At 47.5% G+C, this 13,738-nt stretch overlaps 1 protein-coding gene across 1 annotated transcript in view; it reads right to left on the reverse strand.

The window, feature by feature from the left end:
* MYO7B (myosin VIIB) overlaps positions 1-13,738 on the reverse strand; it is an 84,429-nt gene that overhangs the window by 25,278 nt on the left and 45,413 nt on the right. The window contains exons 25-34 of the mRNA XM_027830647.3: positions 13,501-13,671; positions 10,372-10,452; positions 7,594-7,721; positions 5,424-5,550; positions 3,836-3,955; positions 2,979-3,152; positions 1,803-2,030; positions 1,153-1,320; positions 262-379; positions 41-167 (exon numbers count right to left, since the gene is read on the reverse strand). Of these exons, the coding sequence (XP_027686448.2) occupies positions 41-167; positions 262-379; positions 1,153-1,320; positions 1,803-2,030; positions 2,979-3,152; positions 3,836-3,955; positions 5,424-5,550; positions 7,594-7,721; positions 10,372-10,452; positions 13,501-13,671 (1,442 nt within the window). The remainder of the gene's footprint in view (positions 1-40; positions 168-261; positions 380-1,152; positions 1,321-1,802; positions 2,031-2,978; positions 3,153-3,835; positions 3,956-5,423; positions 5,551-7,593; positions 7,722-10,371; positions 10,453-13,500; positions 13,672-13,738) is intronic.

The raw sequence follows: 13,738 nt of genomic DNA on the forward strand, positions 1-13,738 counted from the left end.
CAGCTGTTTTCTCTGGATCATGCCAATCCAGGGGACTAACCTGTTGGTGTGTATTCCAGTGATTTCTGGGAAGGACAGATCGAGGAGCCGCTTTTCTGACTCATCCAGGAAGCAGATCCCTTTCCAGTTAATGGCTACTATGAAGTGGTTCTTGGGCAGACTGGGCCCTGGAAAGGCAGAAATAGCCCATTTATAGATATTGTTCAGCCCTTCTCTCTTTATCCTGTTCCTATCCCCTTACCCACTCACTGCTGATGTTACCTGAAAATCTGGTGACTTCAAAGAACCTAGAAAAGAGCAAAGGCCACTGAAAACGGGCAAAATCCACTAGCTGCTCCTTCACGCTCTGAGGGGAAAGCCGGTCCTGTGTGTATGGGGCCTACAACACAAAAACAAGGCCATGGCTTCTTTTATGCAGATCCAGGATACACATACTCAAGTGCAACATCCAAAGACACACAAGGAGCAGGACCAACCCTGCAAGGTGCAGAGAGCCCTCAACTCCCTGGACTTCTTAGGGAGTTCAGCAATTTGCAGGATTGGGCCCAATTTCATCTGCAAAAAATCAAACCCCAGGCAGTCTCCATGGACCCGAGCTGTCCCATTCAGACACGGCTAATGGCACAGGCAGCTGTTTGGATTCTAAGCTCCCCTGGGCTGGGATCTCATCTCCTTAGTTGTCTGTCAAGGATTTAACACACAGTGGGTGTCATAGAAATATTAATACAATTAATCAGTATAAACCATCTTGCCAATAGAACAGGGAGCGTAATATGCATGAACGCCAACCATCCCATGTTGCGTCTACTCTGAATCAATCGCCATAGCAGCCACCAGTGGTGACGCTTTAAGAAACCCCCTGAGTGGCTGCAGAAATAAACTGTATTGCCTCTTTCTGCTCCCAGAGGAGACAGCATGGCCCCTCTTCCTGCTCCTCCCTAATGAACCATGCAGGGCATATGCATGGAGATGCTTCTTACTGCTCTCTGACAAATCTCTAGGCACCAGCCAGCGCTCCTCTCACTACTGCTCCTTGGGACACCTCACACCATGTTATAAATGGAATTCATTAATTAAAGAAGTAGAAGCTGGAGCTTAACACAGGGTCTTGGAGGCTCAAGATCAATTCACAGTGTTATGCGAGATCCGTACCTTGGCATGTGCATACGTTATGAGGCTCACCCACTTCTCCTGGGGCTTTGACTTCAGCAGCTTGGCTGGGATGAAGTCCTGGAGTAGCTTCTGGACCAGCTCATTGTGGATGGAGTCCCCAGACTGAATGTAGCAATATTTTGCTCCGACTTCCACCAAATCCTCCTCCTGCAACAATTCAGCTGGTTAAATGAAGCCTGTAAAGTCATAGCTGAGTCCTACCACCCTTTGAGATCCACTGACAAGACATGCTATACAAGAGCTGGGTATTCTTCTGATCCAACACTACACGGTCTGGAGTCAGTATAGCAACAGTCATTTTTCTGCTCTCAGCATGGCTGCCGTAGGCAGCAATATAGTAGGAAGAGAGTGACCTAGGATGCGGTCACAGTGCCAAGCAGGACAATCAAGTCCATATTAAAATAGAACCCAAGCAACTCCTCAGGGCGTGTGTGTAGCATCCAACGTGAGCTGGTAGATGCAGCTTACCTTACGTCATACTCTGGCCGGGCTGCTGGCACCGTCATTTGGAAAAGTGCCCGTTGAGAGGGTGTTGGACACACCTCCATCAGCCTGCCCTCCTCTGCTTATCCCCTTTGGAAGCCCCTATGTCCTACTGCCCCCATGCAAAGGGCAGTCAGGAACCCCACCTTCTCACAGCGGTATTCTCCAAACCGGATCCCGCGAATGATCTGGTGGTAAATGAGCTCCGTGCTGACTGGATCTTCCTTCGAGTTGTGCCAGGGAGTGAAGATCTCTTTCCGGAAGTAGAGGCGCCATGGGGTGTTGCGTTCATGGGCACCCTGCTCCTTCACCAGCTGCTCGCACTGGGAGATGGCATCCATGACATGATCCCGGCCGCTACCCAGTGACCAGACCTAAGAGCAGAGGGATAATCCATTTCAGGGAAAGGCCTGATTTGTAATTTAGTGAGTGACAATAGACTAGCACGCCCCTGTCTGCTAACAATGAAGATGTCCCAGACACATCAGTTCATATGGTGGGCTAGTTCAGAGGGGTCCTGGATGGGACTGGGCAAGTTACACACTAGTAAGTGGGTGTAACTTACACACCAGGGCACGGAAGGGCAGGGTGGTGTCTGGAAAAACAACCAGGAAGGTAAAGGTATGGGGGTCCAGGAGTAGGACTGCTTTATCATACACCCATCCTTTTGCTTTTCCTGCTACAGCCATGCACCTCTGCCCCCTCAGGGTTTAACATACACCCACTTACCTGCACTTGCATTGGTGGTTTATTTTACACAATGGTGTCACTTCTGAGTTCAGCCCATTGAGTTTAGAGCCCAACTCTGAGCACCCAGACCACATTCTGCTCTAAGCCAGTACTTCATTAGCATAACAATATAGTGGGAAAGGATGTGCAGAGTGACCGCATGTGAATTACAGGGCTGTGCCTCATGGGGACTGCAGGCAACTGTTCCAAAGTTTGGGTTAAGCGCCACTGATGGCAAAATGCATCAGCAGCTCCTAGGACTTGGAGCGTGGAAAATGGAACTCTCCCCTGTGTAGGGCTGAGAAGTACTGACAGCAGTGAGAGGGGAATATCTATGATGGAAAACAAGAATGCCCGAGCAGGTCAGATGGAGGGGAACTGTCAGCCGCTGGAAGGGACAAAAAGCAAGAGAGTAGAACCAGTGCTGTAAGGGAGTCCTCAGCCAGGTGGGACAGATATTAGAGGAGATTCCCAGTGTGGAGCTTGTGGAGGACTATTTGAGGCCATTCCCTTGGGAGGAGCTTCTGGAGGGTTATTAGAGGCCATTCCTGGGGAGGAGTTTGAGGATTTCAGGATGGATTTCAATACTTTACCTTGTCATACACAGCAATGTAGAGTGAAAAACCAAACGTGTCCTTCAGCGTCATTTTATCAGCTACCAACTGGCAGATCTCTTTGGCAATGGAGGCTGAATCTGCAGGAACCGTGATGCTTTGGCCATTCATCAAGGTGACATTAAATACAATGGGTTTCTTCTGCTTTGTTGCCTGTTAGCCAGAATTAAGTGAATGAGAAGAATCAGAGGCAGACCCCACTTTCCCAAGGAGAATGGAGGAGTCATTTAGATTTAAGAGCTCTCTCTGCACCAACTTTACACCATGATCACAATCACGTTCGAGATCTCAGCTCATTAAGTGAGTTACGTCTTCACTAGAAATGCTGCGGTAGTGCATCAGTGTAGACACTCACTACAGCGATGGGAGAGGCTCTCCCCTTGCTGTAGTTAATCCATCTCCCCCAGAGGCAGTATCTAGTTTGACAGAAGAATTCTTGCATTTGAGGACTTTTCACACCCCTGAGCAATGTAGCTGGGTCGACCTAACTTTTTAGTGTAGGCCTGGCCTCAGTCTGCAGGGCCCATACAAAGGAAAAGAGAATAAAAACCAGCTCCACACCCATCTTGCAGCTTCATCAAAAGGACAGCAAATGCAGCAGCACACAACTGGTCACCCATCTTATGGATCTGATGCATTATGACAAAGTCCTGATTTTGCTAGTCCACCTGGCAATAAGTGACTACAACTGGGCATGTCTAACAGCATAGCCAGAGCAGGTTTACTGTCTTTCAGTTCCTGGACTTGGAAAGATCAGCCAGTGAAGACAAGTAAATACATATCTGTGTGTTCATGTTGAATGGTAACTGAGAACCCGTTGATGAGAGAGAAACTACCTGTAGCTCCAGCCAGCTGGAAGGTTCAGTCCGCGCTCCATTGGTATAGGTGCGCTTCAGCCGTTCAGCACAATATGGTGCGTAGCCTGTGGGCCCATTGAGGATGAAATTCAGCAGGTACTGGATGTACAAAACATAAGAGACAGTTAGGAAATGCAGATGTTGCTAAAGAACTGGTGTCTCACAAGGGCCAGTAGATCAGATCAGCCTGATCCTATAATAGCTCTTTCCAAACCAACTTGCCAATGCATTGCACTGGGTTTCTTGGCATTTTCTAATCATACTACTTAGTCATCCATTAAGATTTCTATGGAGAAATCAATCTTCAACTCCTGCAGAACGTACACTAGCCTGTCAATTCAGTGAAGTTCAAGGAATTTTGCACTAGAAGGATCTGTAGTGATATGCAGAGCTAAACCCTCAACAGGGAGTAAGATCTGTGCCAATTGCTCACTATGATATGGAATTATTATTGCAAATGCAGGCGCCTGCCTGCCGACTGCATGATACCAAGGGCATCCTTTGTCCATGCAGTCCTACTGTTTGCACAGAATTGCAGTAACTACACATGCAAACATGGGTGCTTAATTGCACATGGACCTCAGGACTCTCTCTGGAAATTTGGCCTGTTATCTGAATCTACAGGTCAGTCTAGAAGCCTCCTGCAAACCTCCTGCTTCAGGGGGCAGAGTGCTCATATCCCTGTAAATCAGGAAAGGCACTATTTCCGTTCCAACATGTAGCCTGGAACAACTGGCCAGGGGTATTACGGTGTTTTACCTTCCTCTGAAGGATCACGGACCAATCACTGGAAGAGCAGGATGCTAGAATAGACTCCACTGTAATCAACTGTGGGCTGCAAAGAAACTTTTGGAGACAGTAGGCCTGACTCAATCTCACTTACTTATTTAACTTCAAATGAGCTACTCCTATGTTGCACCAGCAAGAGATCAGAATCAGGTCTGTTGTGTTGAATTCATCCCTGCGGTAACTGGGCCTGATTTGGATCTCTCCCCTAAATCACTAATAACGCCATTGAAGTAGGCAGTGGAATTACACCACTGTGCAAGTGGATGAGATCAGAATCAGGCCCCACTGCCATCAATGGAATGACAGCAGGGATGTACGCGTCTTGGCCATGCCCCATACATTCCATTGGGGCTGGGTCTTTGGCTTTGCAGAAAGAGAGGGGAGGAACACTTGCAGAGTAATCTGTGGTGAGGGAGTTGCTACTGATCTTTACTTTTAACTATTCCCCTCCCGTCGCATTACAAATGCCAGTAACATGTACAGTATGGGTCAGATTCTCAGCAGGTGTAAATTGGTATAGCGCTTCTGAAGTAACCTGGAGTAACTCAAATGAAGTCAGAGCACTGAAGTCTATGCAGCAGCTGAGTCTCTGGCTCATGTATTTACGTCTGAGGGAGGGTGAAGGGTACAATACTGGAGATTTATGTATTGATGTGGGGGAGTTTCTGCCTCCATCCTACCACCAGTCGCTATAGCAACCAGTTAATTCTACATATTGTAGCCAAATACAACAACAAACAAGCCCCCAGACCTGGTCCAGAAAATGAGGGCACGATACCTTCACAAACTTGTCTGAGGGAGGGAAACAGCCCAGGCAAAGCGAGAGGAGGATCCAGCCTCGAGCTCGACCGCTCTTATTGTTGTTTCCAGAGAGCTGCTTGCAGATCTGGCAGTAAATCTCATCTCTGTAACAAGACACATGCTGATCACACTGTCAAAGAGAATGATGGACATTATGCTGTCAAACTGTGGCTTGATGGATCCCTGTAGCATTCAGACTGACCATTTCAGCCCTTTAAAATTACCTCTGTGTCAGTCAGCTCAATATATTTTATTTAGTTCCTTTTCCACGGTGCTCAAGGCACCTCCCCCTCATTCAGAAATCCAGCCTCCCGATAGCTCGGAGGTAGGAACTATTACTGTATCATCATCCAATCTCACAGGTGGGGATCTGAGGCACAGAGAGTGATTGACTTGCCCAAGTCACACAGGAAGCCAGGATGTTCTGAATCTCAGTGCAGTGCCTCTTGCACAAGGAAGTTAATCCTACAGTGCCTTGTCCCCATGGATGTTGTATGTCCAGGGGGGAGAGGGATAGCTCAGTGGTTTGAGCATTGGCCTGTTAAACCCAGGGTTGTGAGTTCAATCCTTGAGGGGGCCATTTAGGGATCTGGGGTAAAAACTGGAGATTGGTCCTGCTTTGAGCAGGACGTTGGACTAGATGACCTCCTGAGGTCCCTTCCAACCCTGATATTCTATGTCCAGTCCAGTCTGACTGTGACCAAAGGCTGTTACCATTGGACAGCTTTTGGTGGCTTATATGAAATGAGTTTGGGAGTTTCAGTCCAGCTCCCAGGGGGCAAGCACTCCATTGTCTACAGAAACGCCAGGCATGAATGTACAGGCTTTGACCACCATGGACAGAGACCCAGGGAAAGCGTAGATGATTTTAGAATGGCTCTATATAAACAAGCAGGATAGTTGTCACCTTGGCATCATGAAAGAACACAAGGGAGACAGTCTAGTGGTTGGGATTTTAAATAAGAAGCTTTCAGAGAAATCACGGCTAATGTTGGAGTTAACTAGTGTGGCAGTGTGCAACCTGTGAAAATGCAAGCTAGCAAGAGCATAGTGGAAGCATGGGCAAAAAGCACTAAAGAACATTCCAGTGGGGAAAAGAGAAGCAACATTAAAAATCTCTCTTAAAATAACTTAGTTCCCTGGATAGAAACATGAACACAGAACACAGGGCAGAGGAGCTCTGCTCAACCACTGGGAGCATAGGCAGGAAGCGTATGAAACAAGGACATTGGGGGCCAATTTTCAGCTAGCATAAACTATAATAGCTCCATTGAAGATAATTTATACCAGCTGAGGATCTGTCCCAGGAGTATGTCGATTGAAGTCAAAGGATCAGGTAGACAGCCAAGCCCAAGTTAGGGTGAAGAAGAATAATAAAAAACATAGAAATGTAGGGGTGGAAAGGACCTCGTGTGGTCATCTAGTCCAGCCTCCTGCGCTGAGGCAGGACCAAGTAAACCTAGGCCATCCCTGGCAGCTGTTTGTCTAATATGTTCTTATATCTCCGGTGATGGGGATTCCACAATGTACCTTGGAAGCCTATTCAGTACTTAACCGCCATTTAGAGTTAGAATGTTTTTCCTGACATCTAATTTAAATCCCCCTTGATGCTAATTAAGCCAATTACTACTTGGTCTGCTTTTGGTGGACATGGAGAACAATTAATCGGAGTCCTCTTTATAACAGCCATTTACATATTTGAAACTCTTGGCATGTCCCCCCCTTCGCTAGACTAAACATGCCCAATTCTTTCAACCTTTCCTCTTAGGTCAGATTTTCTAAACCTGGTGTTGCATCAGACATTTGAGCTTTTGGCAGGCTACAGCACAAAAGCAGGCCCTACTGCATACCCCTGAGATGTTCAGCGACAGAGGTTGATATAGGTGAGAGAACCAGTAAGATGGACACTGATCCCATCAAAAATGGCAGGACAGGCAGGCAGGGAGGAAGGCGGTTCCAGCAGACAGTGGTGAGAGAACCTCTTGGGAGTAGCTGGTTACTCTGGAATTTAGACAGACTTCCTCAGAGATGAATTGAGCCCCAACTCCTCAGTTAATGGGAGTTGATAGCAGGATTTGGAAAGAGAGCTCTGGATGGTTTTGTAGCTGTGGGTGGCTGGCCTTTGATGACAGGTGCAAGTTCCATACCTGATGGCAGGGCGCAGGATTGCATTGCCGATAATGAAGTGCACTTTTTCAAGGTTGGACATTGGTCTATCCAAGATTGTGCTCTGCTCCTGGATTAGCTCCTCCCTACTGTTCAGCTGGCTCACCACCTGAAACAGAAAGGCAGGATTCTCAGTAGCTCTTCTTTTGTACTAGTCAGTTGCAACTGGGTCCAGGAATAGATGCCTCTACTGTATCTCTACAGCCAAAACATTCCCAGCATAACCCAGTGACAGCTGAGAGCTGACCAGAGCATCATTATTTCAATGTAAATTAACCCAAAATATCTATTGCTGCAGCTTTCGGAGTAGCAGCTGTGTTTAGTCTGTATTCACCAAAAGAAAAGGAGTACTGTAGCTCACGAAAGCTTATGCTCAAATAAATTTGTTAGTCTCTAAGGTGCCACAAGTACTCCTTTTCTTATTGCTGCAGCATTACCCTCACCGACTAGCTGGTTCTACTTAGCTCTACTGTGACCTTTGGCTCTGCAATAGCGTGAAGTCCCTGTTGCACTCATATACCATAGTGATGAGTATTCTGTAAACATCTAGATCAGAGGTGGGCAAACTCCGGCCCGCGGGACCGACCTGCCCGGCCCCTGAGCTCCTGGCAAAGGAGGCTAGCCCCCGGCCCCTCCCCTGCTGTCCGCCCTCCCCCACAGCCGTGCGGGCAGCGTTCTGGGCAGTGGGGCTGCGCACTCATGCAGGGCAGTGCAACAGCGTGTCTGGCTCCAACCGCATGGTGTGGCTGCCAGACATGCTGCTCTGAGCGGTATGGTAAGGGGGCTGGGCCGGGGCCAAGGGGTTGGATAAGGGGCAAAGGGTTCTGGGGGGCAGTCAGGGGACAAGGAGCAGGGGGGTTGGATAGGGGGTGGGGTCCTGGGGGGGCAGTTAGGAGCGGGGATCCCAGGAGGGGGCGGTCAGGGGACAAGGAGCAGGGGGGGTTGGATGGATCAGGGGTTCTGAGAGGGGCAGTCAGGGGGCGGGAAGTGGGAAGCGTCGGATAGTGGGAGGGGGGCCAGGCTGTTTGGGGAGGCACAGCCTTCCCTACCCGGCCCTTCATACAGTTTTGCACCCCAATGTGGCCCTCGAGCCAAAAAGTGTGCCCACCCCTCATCTAGATAGATATAAAGGATCTATGTTCTGCATCAACTGAGACAGTTATTAAAGAACGTCTCTGAAGAGCCAGAAAGCTGCTCCTTCATTTTCTGCCGCAGAAACCTTTCCCTCTAGTGCCAAATCATAGAATATCAGGGTTGTAAGGGACCTCAGGAGGTCATCTAATCCAACCCCCTACTCAAAGCAGGACCAATCCCCAATTTTTGCCCCAGATCCCTAAATGGCCCCCTCAAGGATTGAACTCACAACCCTGGGTTTAGCAGGCCAATGCTCAAACCACTGAGCTATCCATCCCCAAAGCAGAACTCTTCTAGCTGGTGTTAGTGGTAGGTCCCTTATCCTTTCAGTGAACCATGCACTAGCAAGCAGCCTCCTTTCCTCATTCATGCACCCAAAGCCAATGCGCTACACTATGTTATGTGCTCAGTAGAGCTGTTCAGACATTGTGACTGGCCTAAGGACTGCTGTCCGTAGTCATTCTCTTTCAAAGAGTAGTTTGTCTAAAATAAGTAAAATGAAACACTAGCATCACCTTCTCATCTGAAGCCTGAACGCTGGGAATGGGAAAATAGAACACAGGACTTCGTATTAGTCATACCAAACTGTGTGTGTCGGGGGGTGGGGTGGTGTCCTTCCCTTCTGAACAGTGTTAATAATAAAGTTGGTTGAAATTTTTCAACTATTTTCTTGAAAAAATGGTCTTTTCACAAACAATGACAAATAGTGCAAATAACTTTGGTTTTCTACATTTATTTTTGTGTGTGAAGCTTTTCACCACATTTTCTATCAAACATATCAATTTTTTTTTCATTTACTGAAAACTGGTAAATGGCAATTTTCAGTAACACTATCAATGCAAATTTCAATTAGAAAAGTGGTGAAAAATGGGTACGGGTTCATTTTAAACACTGCAAAATAGAAACAATTTGGACATTTTTATGACATTTGTTGTTTTTCAACCAGCTCTAGTTCAATGTCCTGGTGCAAGAAAGGCCTGTCCTTGCTCTGGAAGGGTAGGAAGCTCAGCCTGGAATCTCCCAGTTGCAAGGATTAGAAGAGGCTAAGACATCTGTGAGCGAGAACTGGGGGAGGGATTGTCCTTCAGGAAAGGACTGGAGAAAATCTAAATTTGAACCACCTAGTGTAAGCACAATAGGGCCTGGGGATTGTTCAAAGGTGCATGAGAGGGAAAGATTTTCCTCACTAAGTGGAAAAGGATGCACAGTCTCTGCTCCGGAGGAATTGCCTAAGAGGAGGCAGGGGAGGACTGTAAGCTGTTGAAGGTAGAACACTCACTGTATCTGTGCAGCACATAGCACAATGGGGCCCCGAGCGAGGCCTTTAGGCACCCTATATAATACAACTGTTAATAATGCGGGGCTCACTGTGCAGAAGAGCCGCCCTTCAACAGGAGCAGGAAGGGCTGGCAGGGCTGGAGGAAGGGGGACCTGTCAGGATATGAATAACCTCAGTGGAAAGTAGCAGAGCAGGAGTTCCATACACAGGGAACAGCTGGCCCTGGAGCTGCCTGGGGAGAGAATTTTTAGCCCGGGGACAGGCAGCCCATAGGGTTGTCAGCATGGGGAGGCAGGAGGCCTAGCAAAGATACGTGGGGAAAGCTACATTGATGTCTGCCTCTTACCTTTCCTGTCAACTTTGAGGAACGTTTCAGCTTCACGGAGGAAATCCCCTTGGAGACTCTGTTATCCCTTCTGTAGTCTCCCTAAAATAGACATGGTCATGACAGAAAACTAGTTCAATGCCCAAAGCGCAGTAGAGACCAGTGAATTAAGGAATGGCAAGCAGGGGGAAAAATGCTGAACTATGTGAAGGGAATCATCAACCAAAGCACCTTCTCTCCAGTGTCTGGGCCTCTGGAGTGACAGCTTTCTGACAATGTGTTATAGAAATACTGTGCCAGAATCTTAGCTGGTGTCAATTGACTTCAGTGGAGCTACTGTGATTTGTGTCAGCTGAGGACCTGAACTATTGTGTTTCATTCTTTCTGCATTCTACTGGGCCTATGTGGTTTTTAAAAAAAGAATAGAAAAGTATTAATATCTTGAGAGCACAATAGTTCTTCAGCAATTCAGTTAACTGTTCACAAACAGGAATTCAGGTACAATGGCTTGGTCTGAAAAATCTAGGTAACATTCTTAGGAGCAGCCATTCAGGGTGTGATTTTCAGAAGTGGTCAGCATTGGCTTAACTCTGCTCCCACTGGGAGTTTTACCATTAACTTCAAAAGCAGACCAAAAGAAAAGGAGGACTTGTGGCACCTTAGAGACTAACAAAGTAGAACAGTTATGCCAGGGCTTGACACTTTTGAAATCCCATTAGCCTCCACCATCTCCTTCGCAGTATTTTAAACTGTGTATTGAACAATGGAAGTAGAATGTGTCTTCATCAGGACTCTGCCACCCTGATGAACTCTGAACTAGTTTCCAGGCAAAAATCAGGATGTTTTACATTGCAGGGTATCTGCATCATTAACTTTAGTTCTCTGTGAGCTCAGCCAGTCCCGGATTCACTCTCCAACCAGGCCACAACCTCCCATTTGCTCCATTCCCCTAGGGGAGGCTTCCAAGGACTATGTTAAATGCAAGACCCTCTTTGACCCTGGGATAGGGTGTACAAAATCCACACTAGGTGGAAAGGAGTTAATGAGAGCATGTGGGTTCAATTAGCCCTGTCCCACTTCACCTGGGAGCAGTGCCAAGCCTGGAGGGAGGAGTTAAAACGGGTAGCCCAGCTCAGTCAGGAGCTGGCTGGAAAGAGAAGAGGGCCTCTTATGCTAAGCCCTTGAAAGAAGGCCTGGTGGGGCCAGAACCTATCCAAGGACTGCCTGAAGGAAGGCCTGGCTGGGGCTGGAGGGTGACTGACTCTGCTAGGCATTAGAGTCTCCCTAGGGATAGGTAGGCCTGGCAAGGGATTCTTACATATACCTTGTTCCTCACAACTATGGGGCTTTTCCTTTTGGGATCTGCAGAGGAGGGGCTGGTAGAATGGCCTAGAAACAGACTGTGGGAGGAAGCAGCCCAGGCAGGAAGCAGTGGGTCTGAAGAGGCAGACCTGATGTTTATTACAGGGTCCCAAGGCTGGAGCCTAGAGTAGAGGGACAGCCTCGGTTCCCCTACCAGCCCCCTGTCAAAGGTAATGTGTGAAGGCCCTGGAGATAAAGAATTGAAAGGACCCAAGCCTGTAGTCAGGCTGAAAACCTGGCATGAAGCTGCTGGGCTGTAGACATTCAGGACTGAGTTTACCCCAAAAGGGGTGGGACCATATCTGACCCCACCAGAGGGCTGAGGAGTGAGAAGAGAGGGGCACCAGCTGAGGGGAGCCTGCTGTGCCACAACAGGATGCACCAGCAGTAAGCCTACCCATTGACAGACCCCCTTATTGGTCCCCTGGGGCTCTAACTAAGCACTGCTAGCTGCACAATTTCGCTTAGCCATAATTAAAGGTACAAGTCAGGATCCTACAGGAACGTGAAAAGGAAGTTACGGCCAACAGCCCTTACTTCTATCACTTGTAGGTCACCAAAGGTTCATCTAACTGCTTAGACACTACTCTGATGTGAGAGTGGTTCTCAACCAGGGGTATGCGTACCCCTGGGGGTACACAGAGGTCTTCCAGGGGGTACATCACCTCATCTAGATATTTGCTTAATTTTACAACAGGCTACATTAAAAGCACTAGTGAAGTCAGTACAAACTAAAATTTCATACAGTGGCTTGTTTATATTGCTTTATACACTATACATTGAAATGTAGGTACAATATTTATATTGCAATTTATTTTATAATTGTATGGTTTAAAAAAAAAAGTCAGCAATTTTTCAGTAACAGTGGGCTGTGACCCTTGTATTTTTATGTCTGATTTTTGTAAGCAAGTAGTTTTTAAGTGAGGTGAAACTTTGGGTATGCAAGACAAATCAGACTCCTGAAAGGGATACAGGGTAGTCTGGATAGGTTGAGAGCCTCTTCTATAGAAAACCTTATAATAGGTAATTTCTTATGCAGAGCAGACCACAGCTGCTGTGCCCAAACTTTTCTTGTAGGTCACTAGCATGAGCTGCTCTTTTCATCTGTGAGGGCTAGAGTGCTTGCATCCAATAATGCTGAGGCCATCTTCAATTCAAGAGAAAAAAGCTTATTACCAGTGTTGGTTGTTCTCCACTTGCATTGCCTGTGCCGAGCCATACTGTAGGTGCCACTTGCAGAGGGCCGACATGACTCCTACAGGAGGGATCTCTCGAGACAGGCTCAAGATAGAGAAAAAGGCTGTTTCTAGCTACAACCGCTTGGGAAGAAGTAAAATTACTATAACTAGTTAAAAAATTCTAAGATGCTATTAAAACTGCTAGTAAAAATATTCTAAATAGTCTCTTTAAACACAGGGTCAGATTTTCAAGTGTTCAGTCCATTGGGTGCAAGTTCTTTTGAAAACCTGGCCATCCACATCACAGTGAGGATGCTGAATGCTTGAAAATCTGGCCCATAATGCATAGGGGTTGTCTCAAATTGAGGCTCTCCATCCAGCGGGCAGAGTGTTTAAGCTCTGCTACTGGTACGTGAATGTTTTTACCGTGGCTGCCAGAACTGGCTACAGTTTCCTCCAGTGAGGCTGGCTTTCTGCAGAGAAGGCTATCGGTGTGTGTTAAATGCAGGAGTGCTAAAGCCTTCAAGTGTTCCTTTGCGGTTCTCACCACTCAGAACAGCAGCACAATAGCAGAGGGAAGAGTATGAAAATAAAGGCTTCTCCCCCTTACCAGTTCTGGAGTGTTGTGGACCATTAGCTGGACCGGGTTTTTCTTGCCAAGCGTGTCATAGATTTGCGTCATCACAGAGCTGCTCTTGCTGTTGGTGTTCTTAGCAAACATTGCTGGCTCCGGGAGTTCGCCCATGAACCGTAGGATGATATTCCACACAGCCAAGGAAGCCTGAGAGGCAGGAGATTGATGCGGAGTCAGACAGATATGGAGAACTCCAGGCTCCCCACTGCTCATA

The sequence above is a fragment of the Chelonia mydas genome, chromosome 9 (assembly GCF_015237465.2).
Source record: "Chelonia mydas isolate rCheMyd1 chromosome 9, rCheMyd1.pri.v2, whole genome shotgun sequence".
Taxonomy (NCBI): domain Eukaryota; kingdom Metazoa; phylum Chordata; order Testudines; family Cheloniidae; genus Chelonia; species Chelonia mydas.